The 26483-nt window shown below is 36.8% G+C and overlaps 1 protein-coding gene across 3 annotated transcripts in view; it reads right to left on the bottom strand.

Annotated features, from left to right (window-relative positions):
- Positions 1–588: 588 nt before the first annotated feature.
- Positions 589–26483, bottom strand: part of nfatc3a (nuclear factor of activated T cells 3a) — a 183800-nt gene continuing 157905 nt past the window's right edge. For 2 of the 3 annotated variants that reach the window (XM_043707036.2, XM_043707038.2), the window contains exons 10-11: positions 8602–8759; positions 589–3996 (exon numbers count right to left, since the gene is read on the bottom strand). In XM_043707036.2, coding sequence (XP_043562971.2) covers positions 3994–3996; positions 8602–8759 — 161 coding nt within the window. In that variant the 3' untranslated portion in view covers positions 589–3993. The remainder of the gene's footprint in view (positions 3997–8601; positions 8760–26483) is intronic. The other variant, XM_043707037.2, reaches the window with a different exon arrangement.

Genomic DNA, 26483 nt, shown 5'->3' with positions numbered 1-26483 from the left:
CTAGCTTGAGGATGGTCAGAATTTGAAATTCTCTGCCACAAACTGCGGAAGGATCAGGCAATACTTCAGAAATGGAAGTACGTGGTCTTAAAGATGATGCAGGTATGTGGTAGAAGATTCATTTTGAGGTCAAATATAATACGAAGTATCATTCTTATAATTGCCATGGAAGAGGATGGAGTCAGTGGCAAGAGAATGGAATCTGTAGCGAGCACAAAGACTTTGTGACGGGGATTGAAAATAATGGCTTTCTCATTATTTCGCTGTCGCAAGTTTCTGCATATCCAATGCTGGATTTCAGACATGCAGGCTGACAGTTTAAGAGAGTTGAGGGAGTAAGAGAGGTGCTGAAATTATTGTTCTAAGTTTAGGAAATCACCTGCACCACTTGATCAAGACCAATGGACTCCACTGTTTGTTATTATTGTGTAATGTAGCAGCTTACACATTATTTATGTGTATTAACACCCCTATTCTTATAAAAATATGTACATTTTACAATTAATTTGAAAATAGTGAAATATAAAACAATTAGGATGATAACATTTAAGCCTTCTGTCTTGATATCAAGTAATAAAAACACTCAAATTTACACATCTTACATTTTATTTAAACACTATGATTTAAGAGCCTAGGATGCAAGTTATTTCATTTGTATGTCTCTCAACAGCACAGCAATCTTAAAATTCCTTACAAAATTTTAAAATACAAAATGTACATGAAATTACAAGGCTCTGTAAACATCTGCAAAACAGGTGACTTAGCCTGTAGTAGTTTTGCTCCTTCTACAAAACGTACAATTGTTGAACAAATTCAACCGTTAGGAATGACATCTGTTTTGAGTATCAAAAATAGAGTTTTAAAGCAAGTGTTCACACCAGCAAATGAAAGTTTTTATTCTTTGGTTAAAAAAAGGATGGCAGTCTCATTGACACAGTAATGTTTTCCAAAGGATGAACATAATTGCACTGAAGCCAGTTTCAGTTCCAAATTATACAATCCTATTCCATCCTTTTTGTAACTAATGTGATTATAATCCAGTACCCTTAATGTAGTTTATTTTACTAAAATGCAACCACAGTTCATTGACATTTACAGAATTTTTTTCTCTTGTAGTTTTTGAACACAATAAGAATTAAGGCTTTCTTACAGCTTTCCAAACATTATATGAGAGTCAGGAAACTTTTTTTTTGAAATATACAGAGTAGTACAGAGGGTACCATAAATATTAGCTTTTTTTTGTGCATGCCAACAACAGGTCAAAATCCCAACGTGCTGTTTACAAAACTGAATTTGCATAGCCTAATAAGTCTGTGCTTTTAGAACAATTAATTAAAACAATGAAGTTCCATAAAGATGTTTATTTCTACACTCCTATGAAAGATTTAAAACAACAAACTGCAGTTTTATTAAGACCCTTGCACGTAATCCATAACAAAGCAGATACATTGAACAAAAATGGTTGTCTACAGCTACAGATTTTTTTTTTTAAGAAAAGGATTTCATATTTAAAAAGCAGTTCTACACTTTCTACATCTTCAGGCGTCAAGGTAATTTGAAGGCATCAGGAGGTTCAGTGCATAGGATATTTTTTGGGGCTTGTACGGGTCTCCATACACTAGTACAGTACAGCTTCATAAGTCACTCCAGAGGATTTACAAAGAAAACTCAGATGGTGTACAGTTATTACAAACTCCACATGCTATGATATCAAAGGTCAAAAGCTAAGGCAGGGAAACAATTTAAGCTTTTATAGAATCCATTATATTATAAGTGCTAGATATCTTCTAAAATAAAACATGCCTGAACAATGTATGGTTATGGTTCAGTCTAGGAAGATGAAATCAACTGAACCTTTCACTCTCACATAAGCACTAAAAACATTATGAGTGATACTCAGCTCAGAGCTTCCTATTCTGGACAGCAGTGGCATTAAAAAAATTAATTTGCTCACTTAACTTTCTCTTAAGAATAATGGTTTTAATGGTACCTAACCAAACAATAATATAATTGTAATTTGGCAGTTAAAAAGGTTGACTCTAAACTCAAAAACTCAACATCTCCCAATTAACAATGAATAGGACTTTTCACTGGCCCCACAGCAATCTGAATGAAGCTCAGACTTGTGCTTTTCTTTCATGATAGGTAGTAAAATTAAATATTCTCGTGTGTTTTTGTATTATTTCTCACGTACGATGCATGTTAACTTTGCATTTAACAAGCAGTTAGCATTACAAGCAAATAGAGTTTATAATGCTGACAAAAATAAAAGCAACCCTTTGTCTTACGTTTTGTATTACCTCACCCTCTGCCTCTTTCTTTAAAATACATATATGCTATTTCATAAAATAGCCTCAGACTGTGCTTTCTGCATGAAACAGATGCAAAGTTGCCTAATAATAGTTATACATCATTTGAATTTCATTTGTTTTTATTTTAAATAACTTGACTGACAACATGGATCAATGGCAATTGCATTTTGTTTTATAAATACTGGCTGAGAGATGCTGTGAGGCTGTTAATAAGGTCATAAAAATTATTCCAATTATCCTTTTTGTGCCAGTCCTGTGTATACTATATGATTTCAGTGGGATAAGAAACACAAACAAATTGTTTGTCAATTAAATTTCCACTGCACCAAAAGCAATATTATATTAACTGGAGGCACAAATACAATCATTTTAAAGGTAAACCAAAGTAGATCTGATCTACACCATCCTAATCATTAGTCAGATTACCAATATTGCTCTGACAACGAAGCACTAGTTTTCTTCCCAATGCACTGTTTTGCACTTAAAGCCTAAATGACAGCTTGATGACGACAGCCACTGGAGATACATGTGTCACTTATCTATTGCGAATGACAAAAACACTTCAAAACACTTGAAATCCTCTGCAAACTGTAGTAATTTAAATTATATTTCAATGGCTTCAACTTAAATCCTGTACAAAGTAGAAGTTATTTGTTTTGGAGCCCTATTACAAAATGCATCAGTTCTATGAAAGCTTCTGACAAATTCTAAAAGCTTAAATTAGTAAGGCGCTTGTATTTGTGCTAACTTGAAATATAGAGAAACATATCTACAAAATTTCAAAAACTCCTTGAATTTGGAATGTTGTTTCCCACCCCCCATCCCCGGCCACATATTTCCATTATGGAATGGTCTTTTGAATCTACAATATATAATTTTAAGTTTAGAAACAAATGCAGTACCATATTGGCTTTGCTTCCTATTAACAAAGAATTGTTACCGTATTTACATGATGGCTTCCATGACATTGGCTACACTGGATAGGCTTTCTTGTCTCTGGAAGTTTATTTAGAGCAAATCTTCTGCACATCTACATGCTTAAGCACTCTTCAGGATGACAGAATGTAGTATATGCCATTAGCTACACCATTTTGTTTATCATTTATTTATATATCACCTCACTAAACCCTCTTTTAGCTTAAACTTTAGCTTATATTTACAGTAGATACTACAGCAGATACAACACCTTATGATAAAACACTATTCATACACTGTATACTAGTTGAATTAATCTACTAAAGGAGAGCTACCTCTCTAAAATCATTCCTAAAGTAGATTAAAGTCCCTTCTGTTTTTTCAGAATTTTTATGCCTGTCCCACTGAAATACAGGCAACTGAACACAGCATTTATAGAGCATTATGATGGAGGACGGAGACCGTATGGTCCACTTTCAGTACAGAACTGCAGCACCTTTTGCAGGAACTACTCAAGTTGCAGTTTATAAAAGGCCACAATGTTGGAAGCACAACAATTTGTGTTTTGTTTGGAGGGGGGTGTGTGGGGGGAGGGGAGAACATGTATAGGAAGGGTTAATGTTGAGAAGAGTATGTGGTGATTGTAAGTGACATCAGACTCCTTCTGGTATTCCACTTTCCAAAGCTCCAGGGCAGACACATTGGGCATGAACTGCTGTTGCTCGAGACGTCGGAATCTGTGACATATCTCTTCCAATAATTTCATTCACTGAGGAAATAAAGAGAAATAAAATATCAGGACATTTCTAGGCATACATGATATTTAAGGCATGTCAATTTCCACAATAGAGTCCACTAAACCCCATTAACACAAAGAACTAAACAATTAAGATCAGCAGTCAGATTTATGCACACAAAATGTACTTTTGTAAGTCTTCAAATTGTCTGGGCCAGATTCAAAGGTTGGCAGGCAAAACTCTAATAGCAATTCAGGTAGAGGCAAAGTACATTTCAACATGGGGGAAAAGGGGAAGCAAACAATGCCAGGGATCCTGGGATGAAGGAGGAGAGAATAAAATTAAGCAGAAGTATGGTGAACATAGAACAATACAGCGCAGAACAGACCCTTCGACCCTCGATGTTGCGCTGACCTGTGAACTATTCTTAGCTCGTCCCCCTACACTATCCCATCATCATCCATGTGCTTGTCGAAGGATTGTTTAAATCTCCCTAATGTGGCTGAGTTGACTATATTAGCAGGTAGGCCATTCCACCCCCTTACCGCTCTCTGTGTAAAGAACCTGCCTCTGATGTCTGTCTTAAACCATCGCCCCTCAATTTGTAGTTATGCCCCCTCGTACAAGCTGACGTCATCATCCTCGGAAAAAGACTTTCACTGTTTACCCTATCTAATCCTCTGATCATCTTGGATGTCTCTATCAAATCCCCTCTTAGCCTTCTTCTTTCCAATGAGAACAGACCCAAGTCTCTCAACCTTTCCTCATAAGACCTTCCCTCCAGACCAGGCAACATCCTGGTAAATCTCCTCTGCACCTTTTCCAACGCTTCCACATCCTTCCCGAAATATGGCAACCAGAACTGTACACAATATTCGAAGTGTGGCCGCACTAGCGTTCTGTATAGTTGCAGCATGATATTGCAGCTCCGGAACTCAATCCCTCTATGAATGAAACCTAACACATTGTATGCCTTAACAGCACTATCCACCTGGGTGGCAACTTTCAGGGATCTATGCACATGGACTCCAAGATCCCTCTGCACATCCACACGATCAAGAACCTTTCCACTGACCCAGTACTCTGCCTTCTTGTTATTCTTCCCAAAGTGCATCAACTCACATTTAGCTGCATTGACCTCCATTTGCCACACCTCAGCCCAATTGTGCAGTTTATTCAAGTCCCCCTGCAACCTGTAACATTCTTCTAAACTGTCCACTACTCCACCGACTTTAGTGTCGTTTGCAAATTTACTAATCCATCCACCTACGTCTGCGTCTAAGTCATTTATAAAAATGACAAACAGGAGTGGTCCCAAAACAGATCCTTGTGGCACACCACTAGTAACCGGACTCCAGACTGAATATTTTCCATCAAAAATTAGGTCAAACATTAGGTGGATAATGCAATTAAGAAACATACTCATTATAAAAAGAGGATATGAGGAGAAATGAAAAATCAACTAAGACATCAAACCGAGAGACTGTAAGATGACACTGGCTGCTAATATAAAAGGGACTGTAAAAATTCTCTATTGCACATAAATAGTAAAACTGAACAGGACCGAGTAAGCAACTTTTGGAGGGGGAAGAACTATGCATTGGGAAAGAGGGAATGGCTGAGGTACTAATCAACGCTATTTGCATTTGTCCTTAACAAGGACAAGAGGAGTCAGAGATTTTATAGCACGGAAAGAAGCCATTTGGCTCATCATATCTGTGATCATCAAACATCCATTTATTCTAATCCCATTTTCCAGCACTTGGCCCGTACTCTAGGTGTTTCAAATATTCATCTAAATAGTTCTTAAAATGTCTCGAGGGTTCCTGCTTCTACCATTCCTTTTAGAAAGCAAGCTTCTGACCTCTAGGTTAAAAATATTTTTCCTCAAATCTCCTCTTAAACTCCTGCTCCTTACCTTAAATCTATGTCCCCATTACAGAAAAGAAACAATAGTGAAACAATTTCCCCATCAAAGAAAATCAGGGCTAAAATGAAGACGATGTACGTAGATATAATAGTATAATGGATGAATGAGTGACAGATGATCTTTAATGAGGTGTGAAGTGATTCATTTTAATAGGAAGAGCAAGGAGCAGCAATAAAAAAGTCAAATTCTAAATGGGATGGAAGAACTAAAGGAGCTGGGGGTATACTCCAGGACATTGAATGAAACATATAGGATCCTCGGTTTTATAAATACAGCCACATAAATTTTGTCCTAAGATATACTTGCTTGACCTCAATTAGAATACTGTGTCCAGTTCCGGACACCACATTTTAGGAAGGATGTGAAGACAGCAGAGAAAACAGAAAAGATTCACAAGACTGGTTTCAGAAATAAGGACCTTTAGATAAATGGATAATTTGGGAAAGCTCGTCCTGTTTATCTTACAGTAAAGATGATTAAGAGGAGATTTCATAATGGTGTTCAAATTTGAGTCTTAATAAAGTAGATGGCAAGAAAATGTCCAGAGCTAATAGGAAAGTCAAGAGCCAGATGACAATTAAGGTGATGGGTGCAAGAAGTGACATAAAGAAAAACACTTATAATTAAATGCAACAAATGTATAAATTTGGAATGTACTGCCTGATATTGAAGTGGAGGCATTCAATTAAGCCTTTGAGCCTATTAAGAGAGATTTGGACAATTATTTGATGTGATAAACAATTGCAGGACCACAAGGACCAGGCAGCAGTGATAGAATAGGACTGATGCTCTGGCAGAGAGTGGGCATAGGCACAATGAATAGACTGAATGGCCTATTCCATGATTAAATAAACATTAAATATTCACAACAATAAAGCCAATGCCCAAGACACACACAAACAGCACTACATACTACATTGCCATTTCTAATGACCACTAGTGAAGCAGGACACTGTTTCTGTACTAAGGGGACCACTACATGCTTTTTGGCTTGCAGAGGAAACAGTAAGGTGTTGCAGACAATGGTATAGATAATGATGTCAATTCTTTGCGGGTAGTTGAAAATAAGCCAACGACGTCAATAACTTGCATTTCTATTGGTCATCTGAGACCAAATAAAGTGGAAAGTAATTGAGGATAAATTTGTCCTGCATTTAAATGCTATGCACTAAAAAAAACTGTACAATTAATCTGCATCAATTTAATCAAATGAACCACGAGCACTTGATTATAGCTATGTTAAAACTTTCAAAAGAACAAAAATATACAGTTAATTCAAAGAGTTCTGTGCATTGACAAATATATTTGTCAATTTGAAAAAAATTACAAGAGTACACATGATTAAAGCTTTGTTTAACACATTAAGAACTGCCAGTTCTTCTCGTTTCCATTTGTGAAACACTTCCATCTACCATGCTTCGTTGCGAAGTAAAAAGTGTATTTTACTGTATCCTCACATTCAGGAATACAGCCCAAGGGTAGAATAGCAGCGAAACACTTCATCTTGGAATAGAACTGGTAAATATTTAATTTGCTCGTTTGAACAAAAACTGTAATGGCTCTTGTGCAGATAATGCTGTCATCAACCCAAAAAAATCAGAATTCATTTCAAAATACTCATTTCATGAAATAGGTTGATTGCAAATAACAGATGTAAGTGCCACAGAAAATGCCACATTGTTTAAATGAACTTCATTGATACAGCTCAACTGTTATATTGGATAATATTTGGCACATTAAATAGCAGAGGGAAAATCAAAATCTACACTTTATCCTCTCATCTCAGTCTCCTATATGTTTAAAAACATTCATTCTAAACATAGCTCAAAGCTAAAGCAGCCCTTCAGAACTCAAGATGGAAGAGCAGAAGCATGGCATTCAGCCCAGCAAGTCCATTCTGCCATTCAATGAGATCATGGCTGATATGATGATCCTCAACTTCACTTTTCTGCCTTTTGCCAATAACTCTCAACTTGCTTACTGATTAAAATTCTGTCTTAAAAATACTGAACGAGTCAGTCTTCATAGCCCTCTGTGGTAAAGAATAAAGCAGATTTGGCTTGACCCTTTATTATACTTGCTGAGCAAGCACTGTATTTGACCATTTACTGCTCTATGTGAACAACTCAGGTATTGTCAACACCATAGCATAGTAAGTAAATTACATTATTGTAGCAGATTAGAGCATCTGCATGCCAGAACAGAAACCTTTCCAAAAAACAATTAAACTCAGATTTCATATCATATCTCATGGAAAGATTTTTTCCAAAAGGGTGGCAAACCCTGCACACTTCACACATTTCGTAGTGACAATAGCAGAAAACAGAGCTAACCAATCTGAAGTAGACTTTAAAAAGGAAAGAAAGTAAATAATGGTACATTTTATATTCAGCTAAAAGTCTGAATCTTTTTTTATAAGTATAGAATAGATGACCTATAATTACAAATCAAGAAATGGTATCGATTTTAAAAAAAATTCTGAAATCGGCATCGTCTGAAATTTAACCTCTGGTTTATTTCCTCTCACTACTAATTTTTCCCCTTTTGTCCTCATTCAGCCCAGGCTCACTATCAAGTATGGATATTAGCTGGTGTCTATAATACCAGTCTAAATGGTCATTATTCTCAATGATACCGACAATGAATGCTATAAGATTATTCAACCACTGCCCATCACAGAAAAGTCAAATTCTGTTTATATATTTACATTTGAGTAGTTCCAACAGATGTCGATGAAGCAGTGGTCAGGCGAGATCGCTACATTTTTCCTATCATCGTCCATAAATATCAAGCAGCTTACTATTTCTCTACCAATGTAATGCTTCACAGTTGTAGTATGTGGGGTATTACCAGAAATTACAGAAACTGTAATAGATGACACACAAACAGCAATTTATTTCAGATCGGCGAACACGTTCTGAATACATTTCATTAATGGTATTGTTTAAACATTAGCCAAATGATTAGCATTATAAACATACAGAAAGCACCATTAAGAAACATACTTTAAACACCTAGATAACGAATAACTCAGATAGTTGCACTGTGAAGTTTGTTTTGATAGTACATACAAATCACAAGACTATAAATAATATTTTGTCTCAGGAACATGATAGATATATACCATATTCCAGGACTTAATATGACAGCAAGTCTGAAAAAAATTGTTCTATTTACATTTAAAATCCAGAGCAACTAATTTACATGGAAATTCATTACTTTTTGTGCTAATGCTCTTTGTACTACAAGTATAGACTATTACTCAATTTGCAATTGTGCAAAATTTAAATTTCTATTAAACTAAATGAAGTGTCTTCGAATGAAAAAAAAAAGTGGACTGCCTGTAATGACACCAATGAATTGCTGCAGTAAGAGGATGATTAATTCTTTGGGAACTGCTTTACTCTACTTCTCCTTCATTGTTCCTTGTGATAAACTATTCTTGGTCTAAGCTCTGGGAAATGATCCTTGCAAGAGATGAATAGCACTGATATTGGGATAGGAGAACATTCCTGCTTATTTGTTCATGCTGTAAACCATAGTTATGTTCTCCACTCACATCATGTTGGTTCTTAACTATCTCCTTGTGCTAGGTCAACAGCAGCCAACTGAGTACGTCAGGAGTATTATGGGACAATCTCAAATCTCAAGCTAAGAACCCTCAAATATGCTTTTTATTCAAAAAGAATGGCAATGGATGAAACTGCAGTTTTACAGGGCCACAGAGATGATGCCACAGTTAAGCTCTGGGTTGCCGTAAGAGCAGGTCAGCTGGTTCAATTCCGGTAAAGAGGGTTATTATCCATACTTATGTAAAAATATCAAGTGCAAAATGTCCTTATCTACAGAAATGAATTAGAAGAGCAGAGAAGTTATAGTAAGCTTGTGTACAACACTGGTTAAAATCACTTTTTGGAGTAGCATGTACAGCTTTGGCCGCAATACTATAGAAAGGTATTAAAGATATTGTAAAGATTAAATGAATACTTCAGTGCACTATACCAGAATTGAGAAATTCTGTCCATCAAACATTTATTGATTGGCCGGGAACGGTTTTCTCTAGACAAGAGAAGGCTGAGGGGTAATCGGAGACCCGAGTTATGAAAGGTTTTGAAGGGTAGACGTAAAGATGTTGTTTCCTATTATGCAGAGTCCTAAACTAGGGACCATAAATATAAAAGGATTACTAATGAATCTAATAGAGTTCAATAGAAACTACTTTAATTGGAGGACACTGAAAAGGTGAAACTTGCCACCAGATAAAACTCAGAATCAACTGTTGCATTTCTATATGGGTGACTTGGGACAACGTGATAATTATTTTATAAAATGTCTCATCATCATCAAAACAGATTTCGCTGCTAGGACATCACTGATGGTCATATATTGAATATATAGTTAAATGGGTAATTTCAATTGTCAAATAGTAATGCAAGTTTTGTTCTGAGAGAGGACAGCTCCACTTACCCAAGTTCAGAAAACTTGATACAAGCTGAATTGCCAAACTTCATGTGTATGAAGTACTGATCATGGTTACAGCTATTTAAAACCATTTACTTAGCTCAATACTTAGCTCAATGACACACTTTCTATCCCCTGTATTTTGGTAACTGGATCATTTGACGAGACAAAGATGGTTGTCCATGATCTGCTGGCAAATGGGGAGACTCAAGACTCATTCTCCATCTTCAAATCATAATGTAGGCTAGAGTGACCCACCCTCCTCTCTGACCTATCACCTCCATCCACACCCCCATTCACCTATTGTACTCTTCCCTCCCTCCCTCTCTTCCCCCCCCCCCCCCCCCACACATTTATCTCTTCACCCTGGAGGCTCCCTGCCTACATTTTTGTCCGAAATGTGGATTTTCCTGCTCCTCAGATGCTGCCTGACCTGCTGTGCCTTTCCAGCACCACTCTAATCTAGACTCTGGTTTCCAGCATCTGCAGTCCTCACTTTTGCCTAGAGTGACCCATCAATCAATAACACTCTGGAGTCACAGATATTAGAAGCAGGAGGCAAGACAGCAATCAGAGGAACAGAACTCTCCTTACTTGTGTAAAAGTTTTGGTCACATTCTCCTTACTCCATTCATGCCATACACATACTTTATCCCTGTACTCTGCAAAACTTAGTGAAACTAATTAAACGTTTGATTAAATTTGATAACTCTGCTTCTGATGACAATTATTTACAAATGTGAAACGTATAATACAAACTATCTGTAAGAGACAACACAAACCTTTTGTTTCATGCATTCAGTACTCTTTTCATTTCTTTCATTATCACTGGTTTAAGCAAACATGGACCAAATTATATGCATGTATGAATGTACATATTAGATGAGAAACATTTCCAATTTTTCCAAAACTGACAAATTTCACAGCAGAAAAAAATAACCCTCTTGAAGATTTATTCTTTTATATTACACATCCAGAGGATATAGAGATGCTTTTGAAGATTGAGTTGCAGTCCATGTAATTTATTAGGCAACACTGAACATGGAGCTTGTTCCAATTTACTGAAATAGCTAGTAAGATGCAAATTATGAATTGCTAGGATATTACAGTAAGAGATACTGTTTTAGAAGGGCTCGAGTGGTGAAAGATAATGAACAACCCACCAAACCACCTGCAACTCAAGTTTTCTTTTACGTGCTAGCTTGCTGACTCAAATTTGCTTAGTCAACAACCTCTTTTATCCTTTTTGCACCTTGCATGAAACACCTGCCTCTGCAAATGCATAGTCAAAGGATGCATTATTGTTAAAGCTTCTAACTTGTTGATGAGTGTCAGAAATACATGGCACTGAATCAATAACTGAGCAACTTGTTAAGCTACAATCATAGGTGAGCAAAAAAAGAAACACTATTCCCTGAAGGTGAACGCTTTAATTACAATTTATTTCTTAATTTAGTTTGCTACAGTACATTGTCAACGGAGAGAAAATATTGGTCACCTTGTGTTTTAGGAATTAACTATATCTTTTTAAAATTAAACATTTAGTTCACAGAGGAAATGAGCCACATTTGTGTTTCTATTCTATGGGTCTATTAGTTATCAACTTAAGCAATATTCATGATGTTGTCATGACAAAAAAAACTCTTGTTTTCAGTTCTATTTACTTTAAGATCACAAGATGCTTTTAATTTGGTTTGCATTTACAAGTCAAACAAATGAAAAATTGACAATGAAGGGCTCTACAAAACAGTAACTTTTATAAAAGTCTGAACACTGTAACAATCATATTTTGTTTTAAATAGGCAACAAGAACTCTCATTCATAACTGGTTTACTCAAAAACTTAACTTCAGAGCAAGTAAATAAGTTTATTTAAGTTACTGGTGAGCTAAAAGTGAATTTTATATTGTTGGCGTTATATATTTTCTCCAATATCGTAGAATGTCATTAGGCAGATACAAAGCTGTTCTGAATTTTACACAATGGTTCTGTACAGCATCAACTTTGTCCATTTGCTAGGTCGTTTTGTATTTTACCAACATCCATCACTGGTGCATGAGTAAAGAATAAAATTAACAACTCTTTTTGTAAAGATTTTGGTTCAAGTCTTGATGGCAGTCGGTATTACTAGAATATTTTACGTGCAACAGTTTTGTTGTAAAAGCACCTCCATCAAAAAATGAAAAAAAAACTAAGTACTTTATTTTTGTTTACTTATTGTTACCTGATTTTACGTGAATTAAAACTAAACTATTTCCTCCAATGAGCTTTCAATCATCAACTGAATCTTTTCAAAATAACATTGCATTGAACAGAAAATTTAAATAAAGCTGCGAGATCTAGAAGGTCTATTGCAATTCTATTTTTTTTTCACTCAATGCTTCAATATATAACTTGCCACTTCCCTCTAATGAGTTAGTTCTAGAAAATTATATTCAAATCCAAACTAAACATAATCTACGGAGAAGAGTAGTGTCTGGTAGACTTTGGAGTAGAATAAGTTGGCAGCAAAATGCAGTGTCTGAGCAATTGCTTAAGTTATGGAGAATGACAGTTACAAAAGGGAAGGAAAATTAATCCCCCAAATCATTTTTGTCCATATTTAAAAAATATCCCTCAATGGCTGAATACACCAGACAGAACTGGCTCGTGATTGTATTTGTTGTATCTAGTCGGAATGTTTCAGATTAGCGCTTTTTATGTTTTCCATCTTTAACTTGCATGTTTTGTTATGTAAAGGCAAATGATAATCGTTTTCCAAAACTGAACCAGATCATTTGGTCCGACTTGTCCTTGCTGGTGTTTATGTTCCTCATAAACCTCCTCCTATTCCATGTCATTGAACTCATCCCTTTCTTTCCTTCATTTGTTGATTCAAAGTTTCATTTGGTGGCAAGTTCCACATTTTCAATGTTCTTTAAGTAACTAAGTTTCAGTTGAACTTAATTAGATTTATTAGTAATTATTTTATATTTATGGTTTTAGATTCTGCTGTGGAAATAGCATCTTTACATTTACCCTTCAAAACCTTTCATAATTCAGGTCTCAGATTACCCCTCAACCATTTCTTATCTGGAGAAAACAATCCTAGGCCAATCAATAATTGTTAATGGATAGAATCTCTAAATTCTGGTATCATCCACTAAAATGTTCATTATATCTTTCCAATATCTTTAATTCCTTTCTATAATGTGTTCAAAGCATGGTACGCCGAAGAGGTTTAAACAACTTTGTACACAAGGCTCCTGTAACTTTGCTGTTCTTCAAAACTATTCCTGTAGATAAGTACACTTTGCACTTTATATTTTGCAAAGCACAATACAAGGCTAAGGAACAGTATTTTCCTCAGGCATTTTATAGCCTTTAGGACTCACAAGTGAATTTCACAACTTCAGAAAGTAGCCACGTCTGTTCTCCACTTTTCTTACATCCACACTCTCTTTTCTCTCCTCCAAGCTACTTCCCCCACATACCTCCTTAACCTGTTTGTGTCTTATTTGCTCTTGCTCTCAGTGAGAAGACCCAACCTTTTCCTTTCAAATCTTAATCTATACTCAGTTAGCTGGATGGCTGGCTTGTGATGTAGAGTGGTGTCAATTCTTTCACCAGCTGAGGTTACCAGGTACGATTCTCCTTCTTGACCTCTCCCTTGTCTGGGATGTGTTGACCCTTGCATTAATCAACCACCAGTCATCTCTCTCTAATGTAAGTACAGCCCTATGGTCCGGTAGATATGGTGACTTACCCAAAACAATAACTAACTTTCCAAATTTGGCTATATTACTGCTCAATAAGAAGAATGTAATTTTTTGAGACTTAAATGCAATTGAAGTGCATATGATAGGGTGTGTAATGCACTGCTTGGAAATGTGGTGGTGCCAGGTTCAATTGAGGCATTCACAAGGTCACTGGATGGTTATCTGGATAGGCATAAGGATGTGTCTGTTAAGCAGAAGATGGGCATTTGGTATGATGCTCATTTAGCAATCTAGAATAGGCATAATGGACCAATGGCTTTCTCTTACATTGGAACAATCTGTGAAATCCTTGTTTTCCTGAACACCTCAACAAACCAGCAATTCTTTTGCTCCTGGTTCAATTGGATCACAAACAACAAGACATGATCATTTAAAGCCTTGAAAACAGAAGACCCCCGAACCCAAATTCAGCTGAGGTACAGATGAGAAAGCCAGAGGAACCTCAGTAAAAACTTGGACAAGGTGGCAGGTTTTATGGAGGGGCTTCAAGAAAGAAAAGGAGATGGAGAGGTAGACAAGTTGATGGAAGGAAATTCTAAAACCAAGGAAGCTACAGTGATAGCTGCCTAGGTTAGAACAGAGCAAATGGAGAAGGCTGGGTTTATTTGCGCCTCAACACTGGGGGTGCACTTCTTGCATGGGCTCAGTTGCAGTCTCAGTGTCAACTTTTGCATTAAAATGAGCAAACTGGCTCGACACAAACTAACAATAAAATTTACTTAATCTCTTCTTATATTTGTGCATTCCTTAACCAACTGCAATCTTTTAACGTCTCATCTCCTAATTAATCTCTTAGTGACAAATTAGTGAACAATGAAGATACATAATCATAAAAAGTCAATAAATGAAATTTCCAGAAACCAACAATCCCAGAGAAGAATTGATTAAAGTTGGTTTAAAGGACATTACCGGTAAAAAAAATTAAACTTCTTTGAAAATCTAAGAATAAAATCACTACCTCATTTAAGACATTAACCCTTATTTCTTAGATTGGATATCCCAATAGCCACTGACAGAGTTAACCAGCTACATGAATTCTCCCTGTCAAAGTACAGAACATAAATGGGTTACTTTCAAGGGTCTGGTTAAGTGGGACAAGCCTGAAACTTGTAGAAAATGGATAAAGTGCAAAACAATTGGCTGCAATGAGGATATTCTGAAATCCTACAGCAGGTTATCTAAGATTACAAAGATATCTTGATCAATTGGGTCAACGGGCTGAAGAGTGGCAGGTGGAGTTTAATTAAAATGAGGTTTTGCACTTTGGAAATAAAAACTACGACAGGACTTGTACAATTAATGGTAGGCCCCTGGGTAGTATTGTAGAACAGAGAGAGACATAGCGGTTCAGGTGAATAATTCTTTGAAACTTGCATCACAGGTAGACAGGGTGGGTAAAAAGGCATTTAGCATGCTTGCTTTCATTGCTCAAACCTTTTTGAGTGTAGGAGTTGGTACATGTTGAGGTTGTACAGGATTTTGGAGAGGTCTCTTCTGGAATACTGTGTGCAGTTTTGGTCTCCTCGATATAGAAAGGATATTGAACTGGAGAGGGTTCAGAAAAGATTTACCAGGACTTTGCCAGGATTGGAGGGTTTCAGATATAAAAATACACTGGAAAGGCTGGGACTTTTTCACTGAAGCGGAGGAGGTTGAGGGATGACCTTACAGAGTTTTATAAAATCATAGGTGCATAGATAAGGTGAATGACTAGGGTCTTTTCCTAGAGAGGGTAAGTTCAAAACCAGGGGGCATATTTTTAAGGTGAGGACAGAAAGATTTAGAAAGAACACAAGGGGCAATTTTTTTTTTAAAACTGAAGAGTGATTTGTGTGCGGAATGAACTGCCAGAGAAAGTAGTGGATTCAGGTAGTTACTATGTTTAAAATATGTTTGGATAAGCTCATGAATAGAAAAGGTTTGAGCAATGTGGGCCAAGCGCAGGCAGGTGGGACTAGTTCAGTTTGGGAACATGGTTGGCATGCTCCGGCTGGATCATAGGGTCTATTTCCTTGCTGTGTGTCTATGGTTCTAACACTAACATAATAACTGGATACTTCCAACTCAATTTTAAACATTTCAAGACTTTTTCAGTGTGTCTCATTTGCAGTGTGAAGCCTTTTACTCATTAGTACCTTTCCCACGTGCTTCCTTGTTCTCCCATAAGTATGTGCACTGTCCTGCATAATTTTTTATTGTGACTATTTCTTGAATTATTTTTAAATAATTTAATTATTCTTGCAGGTAAAAATCAAACCGTTTTATAACAGAAACAGTTCTATGACAAAGTCAAAGTTGTGGTAGCTCTATTTAAATTTTAAAAAAGCAAAAAATTAACTGAGAGAAGCATGACTATCACATAATGGATACATTAATGTGGATTTTTTTTAAAAAACCATGTGTTTTTGATTGTTAATTTTGTTGAAATTTTCTTCAAAATAAATATTGCATCAAATATATATTACATCAAATATATATTACTAACACCTAATTCTCTCTTAGTCTTACTATATTAGTTCCCATGTGTACTGCCTACTCTCACATGCCCAGATTTAACAAAAGTAGCCCTTATTTCAAATTATAATTGCTTATTTATTGGCACATTACTAAGCCAAGAAGAACAAAAATAAATAAAAAAGTGACTTTTTGAGTACCTGCATTAATAAATTTAAAATGCCAACAGTAATCACAAATTTCTTTAATTCACTGTTATTTGATCTTGTTGCTACATCTTGGGCAACAATGGATCACTTTCATGAGAAGTCAAACAGCTGCACTCAACACTGTGGAACAAAGGCCTACACATTAAAATTACTTCTATTTCCAAAGGGAGATAGCTAAAATAACGTACAATTGCAGAAAAATCCAGACTCCTGAATCAAAGTCAAAAGCTACTGATGAGATGTCAAAAAAAACTGGCAGCAATAAAGGGTACCAGATGATAATAAAGAACTAGACGTGCGCTACAAAGCTGAAGTTTAATGTAAAATTCAGAGTAGGTTATAACCTGATAATGCCAGTTAATTGTCAATGAATTATTTTTAAAGGCTACCAATCTAAAAATACTAACCTTGAAATGGTAAGTTCTGCACTATATGACTCTTTTCCCTAGAGATTAAAATTTCTCAAAAAACATTGCTTAACTTTAGAAAATCAAACTTTTTTGAATAAAATGTGTATTTTCATCTGGACAGCTGATTATGGACATGTTGGCTTGCATTATGGATTTGACCAATCCCCCTCAAAATATATTAAGATCACTTAGACCCTAACGTTTTCTTATTTTAAAGGTAAGTGTAAGATGCTGCATTCCAGATGCAATTCCATCGGTCAAACAATTCAACTTTAAACGTAACACATTTTTAAACTGTAGTTAAAAGATAGACAAAATAAAAATAAAATAATTAGTTTAACTATAACTCTACTGAAATGCTTAACAAAATAATTAACTACTAAAAGTATTAACTACTAAACATTTTTCAATATAGTAACAATCCATAAGTACACCCTTGGCAAAAGCAAATTCAGTAAAATACATTGTCTCACATGCATTTCTAGTGGCAGGAAGAAAACCCCAGCTTTTAGCTGTAACAGAGAGAGGAATAAGATCTTCCACATCCAGCTTCAAGTCCCAGCAACTGCTGCTGAAAGCTAAAACTAAAAAACACTGGTTCTATGGGAGCTTGACCCCATCCATTCACGTTGTTTCTATTGTTCCAACTTAAAAACAAAACCAAAGGACTGACAAGCTGTTTGCGTTATAGGCTTAGAGCAAACCACCGTCTATCTAGACTTTTCGTCATTTAGAAAAAAAGGACAAAATGCACCTCTTAAAGCCATAGTATCGTCACACTAGGTTTAGTATTAATCTATTTTGAATATTTTTTAGCTCACCTTCCATGAGTACTTGCTAGCTCACGAAGTCCCACACCGAGTTGTTTCTTCCTGACCAATTCACTTCAGACATTCACCAACTCATTTATTTGTCCATCAGCTAGACTGCTTTGTGATCCACTTGCTCTGCTGAACAGTTTCCGGCTTTCCAGCTTCACCCAAGTTCTTCCCATTGCTATTTACCCTTCTGCCTAAAATGTTTCTGGCCAACTGCTTCATGAGTTGACTGACTCGAGATAAGAGAGGTGTGCAGAATTAAAAGGGAGATTGTGAAGTGAATGAGGGCAAGAAGGAGAGGTGTTAGAAAAAAAATGAGAAAGAAGAGAGGTAGAAACACAGGATATGTTGTACAAAAGAGGGGAAAAGAGAAAGAGAAAAAGAGAGTGAAAGGGACAGAAAATAACCGAAAGCATGAGTGAGAAAAAGCACAACAATACAAGAGTAAGGTCCCATGAATGATAAGACAGGACTTTGTTACTTTAATGAACCTGTAATGAAGACCAATGGAAGTCAACAATTACTGGCTTGACAAGGAAAGATTTGAATGATTATGTTTAGAAATCAGAGGAATGGGCTCATAAAGCTTACAAATAATCTTCATATCATTTTAAAACGTTGAATTACACATTATCAGACAGCATTTCTACATTTTTATGACGGAGAATATAGTTGGGTAGAAAGTTTTTACACCAGGTTTCCAAGAGTTTTTTTTATTTTAAAGAATTGTTACTTTCAAAACAAATATAGAAGAAAGTAACTCAAGATAAACTCGACACTACCAATGACAAACAAAGAGGGGGGGAGAAGAACATGCCCCTCAACTAAATACAGACATAATTCCCAGTCATTTAATGACTGCAAAGTAACATCTGAAAGACTGACTTTCAGTGAAATGCAGTATTAAAATTAAAAGTATTTGACTCTAATATTAAACTGGAAGTTATCATTCAGTCCCTCAAACTACGAAAAGGTACTGGTCATATTTGGAATTTTATTTCACAGTACTGAAAGACCGTAAGACATAGAAGCAGATTAGGTCATTTGGCCCATAACATAACATAAAAACAGGGAGCAGAAGTAGGGTGCCTGGTCTGCCATTCAATAAGATCGTGGTTATCTTTTCATGGGCTCAGATCCACTTACCTGCATTCTCACTGTATCCCTTAATTGCTTTATTGTTTTAAAAAAAAACTATCTTAGCTTTAAAAACATTTACTGTAGTGTCAACTACTTCCCTGGGCAAGGAATTCCATAGATTTACAATCCTCTGAGTGAAGGAGTTCCTTCTGAATTCAGTCCTAAATCTGCTCCCTCTAATCTTGAGGTTATGCCCTCATGTCCTAGTTTCACCTGCCAGCGGAAACATCCTCTCTTTGTCTAGCTTATCTACTCCCTTCATAATTTTATATGTTTCTATAAGATTCCCCCCCCTCCCCATTCTTCTAACTTCCAATGAATATAATCCCAGTCTCTTCAGTCTCTCCTCATAAGCCAACCCCCTCAACTCCGGAATCAACCTCGTGAACTCCCTTTGCAACCCCTCCAGTGCCAGTACATTCATTCTCAAGTAAGCAGACCAAAACTACACACACTACTCCAGGTGTGTCGCCTCACCAGCACCCTTTACAGCTGCAACATAACCTCCCTCCTTTTAAACTCAACCCCTTTAGAAATGAAGAACAAAATTCCAATTGCCTTCCGAACTACTTGTTGTACCTGCAGACCAACCCTCTGTGATTCATGCACAAGGACAGAGAGGTCCCTCTGCATAGCAGCATACTGCAACTTTTTACCATTCTTGTAATAATCCTTTTTACTGTTACTCCTACCAAAATGGATGACTTCACATTTATTAACATTATATTCCATCTGCCGGACTTTTGTCCACTCACTTAAAGTATCTATGTTACTCTGCAAAGTTTCACAGTCCTCTGTACACTTTGGTCTGCCACTCATGTTAGTGTCATCTGCAAACTTTGACATGCTACAAGTGGTCTCCAACTCCAAAATCACGTATATACCACTAGTCAATGATTGCCAGCCAGAATAGCACTCATTTATTCCCACTTTTTGCTTTCTGTCAGTCAACCAATCCTCTATCCATGTTAATACTTTTCCTGCAATGCCACCCATTCTTATCTTATGCAGCAGCCTCTTATGTGACACCTTGTCAAAGGCCTTTTGGAAATCTACATACACTACATCCACAGGGTCCCCATTGTCCACCTTGCTCGTAATGTCTTCATAGAATTCCAAAAGATTTGTTAAGCATAATCCGCCCTTCATGAACCCATGCTGCATCTGCCCAACAAGCCGTTTGAATCTGTTCTGCCATTCAATCATGACTGACGTTTCTCAACCCCTTCTCCTGCCTCCTCCCCATAACCCTTGATCCCCTTATCAATCAAGAACCTATCTCTATCTTAAATACACTCAATTACTTTGACTCCACAGCCCTCTGCAGCAATGAGTTCCACAGATTAGTCACACCCTGGCTGAAGAAACTCTTCTTCATCTCAGTTCTGAAGAGTCGTCCCTTCACTCCGAGGGTATGACCTCAGACCCTGACCTCTGCTACTTTTGGAAACATATTCTCCATGCCCAGTTTTTCCAGGTCCCTCAGTCTTCTGTAAATTTCAATTAGATCCCTCTCATCCTTCAGAATTCCAACTACAGGCCCAGAGACCTCAATGGTTCATGTGACAAGCCTTTCATCCCCGGCATCATTCTTGTAAACCTCCTCTGGGCCACATCCAATGCAAACACATTCTCCCTTCGACATGGGGCCCAAACATTGCTCACGATAATGCAAATATAGTCTGACAAGAGCCTCATACAGCCTCAGCAGGACATTTCTGCTCTTATATTCTAGACCTCTGAAATGAATGCTAACATTGCATTTGCCTTCCAAATTGCCAAATAAATCTGCATGTTAACCTTAAGAGAATCTTGAACGAGGACTCCCAAGGCCCTTTGTGCTTCACATTTCTGACCCTTTCACTGTTTAGAAAATAGCTTATGCCTCTATTCTTCCTACCAAAGTGCATAACCTCGCACTTTCTCACTGGAAAGTGAATTATTGTTTTTATTTATACACAATAGCTTTAACCTAGAGAAACATCATATGCTTTTTTAAATAAAAAAAACATGGTTTCTTCAGTATGTTTTGACTGGTAATTACTATGTATACTATACACATTTGCAATGTACAAGCAAACTACTGTGCTGATTAAAGTTAAATCTGATACCTAATCAGAACAATAATCTCTTTTGTGGGGCAGACTTTCAAAGAGAACTTATGTTCTGTAAACAAAGGCTATAACTTTTTTCACCATTTCAACACAATTCACCTCACCATTGTAACAACCAGTGATTTTTGATAAGCAGCAAACTTTTTAACATGAGTACTTTTCAAAAAGATTTTAAAACCTCCGTTCAATCCAAAAAAAAACGAACACAAATACTACATCCTGCTGTATTTCTTAGTATTACCTGACCAGGTTTGTAAAGAAACTCTGCCATAAATACATTAGTATTTGGTTCCATAACCTAAATAATCTCATTCATCCAAATATCATTTATCTGCTGCTGCCCTGTACCCTATAACCTGCTCTGTTTCATAAATAATCCCTGTATGACAATGTAGATGCAAGAACAATTTGATTATCAATTGTGCAACAAATGCTACTTTAACAAATCAAGTTTACATCTTCATGAATATAAGAACAATAATGAGAGTTGTCAAACTACTGGAATTTGTAATTGTTGCTTCATTGCAAGAAAAATGTTAAGTATTAAAATTTTAGTGTAAAGATTCAGTCATGGGACTAGATGGTCAATCTTTGCCAAATATCCAGAATAGTAGTGAACGAAGTCCATAAATCTTGATGCCAGACATTCTAGTGGAAGCAGAATCAAGCTAGGAGAGTTCCCATCTCAACATGGAGAGTAAACGATTACTCTCTTGTCCAGTACAATTGAAGGGGGACAATGTGCCCCCAGCTTGCCCCGTTTTCTGGATCAGTGAAAGACAGTTCTTGTGCCAGGTTTTGGATATCATGCTCTAGTCAGTTCCAGAGGCTCTTTGATAGTGTGAAAACAGTCCCATGCTGCCCTTGAAGAGCTTCCTCCCCTTAATAGTGACCTTGCTCCATTTCAAACAAGTTAGTAGGAGGGGATCTTCATACTCTACATTACTTATCTGCCATCACACCTAACTGTAGTCTAGCCTCTGATTATCCCTCTGGCTTTCAGAGCCCACTCACCAGCATTTATCATAGGTCATAGAATCCTGCAGTGCAGAAAGAGGCCATTCAGTGAACAGATAGCCAGTCTTCATACCAAATAAGAGAGCACCTCCTTGAAAATCTCAGTGAGTGATCTTTTCCATGTTAGGAACTGGAAACTTTTTCGACATCTATTTCCTGTCCTATAATGAAAATCTAGTCCATGGATTCTATAAATGATTTCAGAGAATTGATGTTCATAAATACAAAAATAATTACAAATAATTGATATCTTCACCATCACGTCCTGGGATAAACCTTGGAGGAGTTTCTATTAAATTTGTGTTTATTTTGACGTATGTATGCTTTTTGTTTTCTAACACATTGTTCATTAATGTCATCAGTAAAATGATGGAAGTTGTTGTTAATGACGTTATCAAGTGATAATGACTTGCCAATACCCCACTTGCAAACACTCAGTGTAGGATTCGTGAGAGCTACAGAGCTCTTGATTTAGTCACAGCCTTAATCCAAACATGAACATAAGAACTGAATGAAAGAAAATGATTTCCTTTGAATCTTAAGGCATGCCATTCATTATCTCCAACAGGAAAATCATGAGCATAATGGAGTATTCGCAATTTGCCTGAACTGATGCAATTGCACCAACACCCAAGAAACTCAATCAGCATTTCACCTCTCAGCAAAATACCTATCCCCTGTACCATCATTCCACTCCTGCAATACGACAATTCTCCAAGCTTTCTTTGGCATTATCTCTCAAACATGCAATCCACACCACTCAGGTGGACTAGGGCAGCAGGTACATGGGACCACAATTAGCTCCAAGTAGTTAAAGGATCTACAGGCCTATTTGTGAAGAATACAGGAAGATTAAAATGCTGTGATGTAGACTGATAATTGCTTGCCACAGAGCTCACACCTCCACTTTAAATAATTCCAATCCAGTGCTGCCTGACTCTTCTTTATATACACAATGAGTTTTTAAGAATATTTTCTAGTTAATGTGTTCAGCGATGTTAGTATACACCTCTGGAGCAGGTGGGACTTGAACTCTCGACTCCTGGCTCAGAGCTAGTGATAATACTGCTGTGATACAGCAGCCCCTTTCCATATCTAAGAATAATTTACTAAGTCAAATATATAATACCTATTTATCTTATTACCTTCAACCAGTAGATATTTAATACCCATCAAAAGAACCTATTAGATACGAACACAAGTTTCCCTCCATGTCACTTACCAACCTGCCTTAAACAAACAGTGTTTTTCCTTTGACTTGTTGCCAAGTCAAAATGATAGAAGTTCCTACCCAACAGCATTTCAGAAACACATGCACCATATGGAGCATCTATTAATAGCTGCTGAAGGTGGCAAATCCACCTCCACCTTCTTACATGTAGACAGGCAATAAGTGCCAGCCATGCTAACACCACCCATATACTAAGAATGATAACAACAAAGGATTTGATCATGTACAACATCAAACAGCTCTGCTACAATCAAGGTCCATGGGATTTGAAGTGAAATCCCTCCATGGAACTATACCCATCAGAAAAATGAATTTAGTTAGCCTACTACAAACAATTAACCCAAACAATTATTGCATGTTCAAGACACTACAGCAGAACCATCTAAGAAAAGCATCCTTAGTCATCTTAATTGCTTCATCAATTTACTTTCCTCTGTGATAAGGTGACAAACGTGACATTTCACCAATGATTTCAGGATCCAGCACCTTTCACAACTCTTCAGGTAATGAACAAGCACATGCCCACCTGACAGATGGCTTTTAACACTGTCAAATCTTGGACTGGCCCTAGAATGTAGCATTACTACCACTTGGAGGCAGATAATGAGCATCTGAATAAAATGTCCAAATGTCAACTTGATTTTCAACATCATCATTACTTAATCCAACAACATCATCAATGGGTGGCATGGCTCAGTGGTTAGCACTGCTGCCTCACAGCATCAGGGACCTGGGTACGATTCTAACCTTGGGTGACAGTCTGTGTAGAGTTTGCACATTCTCCCTGTGTCTGTGTGGGTTTCCTCTGGACCCTCAAACTTACCTGATCAGTGCTCCAGTTTCCTCCCCCAATCCACAGATGTGTGGGCTAGGTGAATTGGTCATGCCAAATCTTCTATAGTATTCAGGGATGCATAGGTTAGGTGCATTAGTCAAGGGTAAATATGGAGTAATAGGGTATGGGGATGGGGATGGGTCTGGGCGGGTTACTCTTTGGAGGGCCAGTGTGGCTTGTTGGGCCGAAGGGCCTGTTTCCACACTGTAGGGATTCTATACCTTGGTAGTCATCACTTGGCTACAAAACTTTGAACAGAGGTAATGTTGAGGGTCACTTGTTAACTCCTCAATACCATCAACAAGGAAAACCTAATTCAATACCACAAAAATACTCCAGAAAATCAACACAACCAAGGAGAAATAAATTGACTTGAATGCTTCCAGTGCCATTGACCTCAATATCAATCTCCTCTGGCACTGGAGCCTGTTTTTGAGCTCTTAGGTTTAGTATAACTCAGTTACCTTAATAATTTCCCCTCCCCTTATAACATAAAATAACAAGGATAAGCAACAATGTAACTGGAATACTATCAAGCTACAAGTTGAATGTGGCTCTGAAAAATAAATGTACATCATTTTTGCTTTATTTCCGCTGAGTTAATATCCTGGTATTTCCAACAACTACCACGGTGGGAACACTAAAAACTGTACCTGGTCCCAACTCCTGCTTAGGACAACTGAAAAAGGCCATAGATATAATCTTGCAGGTCAACAACATTTCAAGAAGTAGAAGACAGGAAATGAAGTTACAAAAAAATGCTTTCTTCATGGATGCATTTATTTGGTAGACAATTATTCCAGGAAAAAAAATTCTAAGCATAAACAACCCATATGAATTTGCTGCACAATTGCATGGTATAAACTTGCAATTTGTTAAAAATCCTATACACTAATCGTATACTGTTAATATAAAGTCCCTAAAATTATCAAAATAAGAAATTACTTCTTTCAATCATTATTTATTTATTTATATTATTAATTATTTATTTATAATTAATAAAGAAAACAGAACCTAAACTCAAAATTATTTACAATTTTAAAAATAGGCAGGGAACAAACTTAGTTCTGACAAAGGGTCACTGGACTTGAAATGTGAACTCTGTTTTTCTCTCCACAGATGCTGCCAGACCTGCTGGGTTTCCCCAGCACCGTTTGTTTTAGCTTGTTTCAGATCTCCCGCACCCATAGTCCTTTGTTTTATTAAAGAGAATTAGTTTGCTGCACTCTAAGGAAATTGTAAACTTGTGCAATGTTTGATAAATTGGAAAAAAAACTACAAATGTTGGAAATACATATTAATTCAATCAACTGTTGCAAATGTGTTACTACTTGAAATGTCATCATGTTTGTGGAAACGGTCTTTGAATTTTCATGAAGTTAACCGACATATTCTTGTGTATTATGACTTTTTTTTATTCTACGAACTGGAAATTGTGTTGACTGTTTCTTTTCCCCACAATTTTGACTAACACAAAGCAAAACTAGTTTCGTAGAATCAAAGCCTGAAGTCAGTCTCAAACTGGTATGTTCAGTATGTAAAATGTAAGTCTACTGAATAAGATCCATACTACGTCCCATACTGTCACACAAGAAGTCAACTTGCATTCATATAACATTTTAAACAGTGCAAGATGCCTCTTGAGTGTGTTATCAAACAGGACAAAAAAAAATTTTTGATAGAACACAAGAACTGCTATATAGAGTCTTAGAGATGTACAGCACAGAAGCAGACTCTTTGGTCCAACTTGCCCATGCCGACCAGATATCCTAACCTAATCTAATTCCATTTGCCAGCACTTGGCCGAAATCCCTCTGAATACTTGATTCATAAACCCACCCAGATGCCTTTTAAATGTTATAATTGTACCACCCTCCTCCACTTTCTCTGGTAGCTGATTCCATACATGCACCACCTTCTGCATGGAAAAAGTTGCCCCTTAAGTCCCTTTTAAATATTTCCCCCTCACCCTAAATCTATGCCCTCTGGTTCTGGACTCGTCCACCCCAGGAAAAAGATCTTGTCTATTTACCCTATCCATGCCCCTCATGATTTTATAAACCTCTAAGGTCACCCCTCAGCCTTATTAAATCAGAAAATCTAAACAGAACACAGTTTAAATTTTTTTTACAGACCAATGTTG

This window comes from Chiloscyllium plagiosum, unplaced genomic scaffold, assembly GCF_037043375.1.
Source record: "Chiloscyllium plagiosum isolate Xiang-an unplaced genomic scaffold, Cpla_swu_hap1 HiC_scaffold_17, whole genome shotgun sequence".
Taxonomy (NCBI): Eukaryota; Metazoa; Chordata; class Chondrichthyes; order Orectolobiformes; family Hemiscylliidae; genus Chiloscyllium; species Chiloscyllium plagiosum.
Note: the sequence above shows the minus strand (reverse complement) of the source record. Positions and strands in the feature narration are given on the sequence as shown.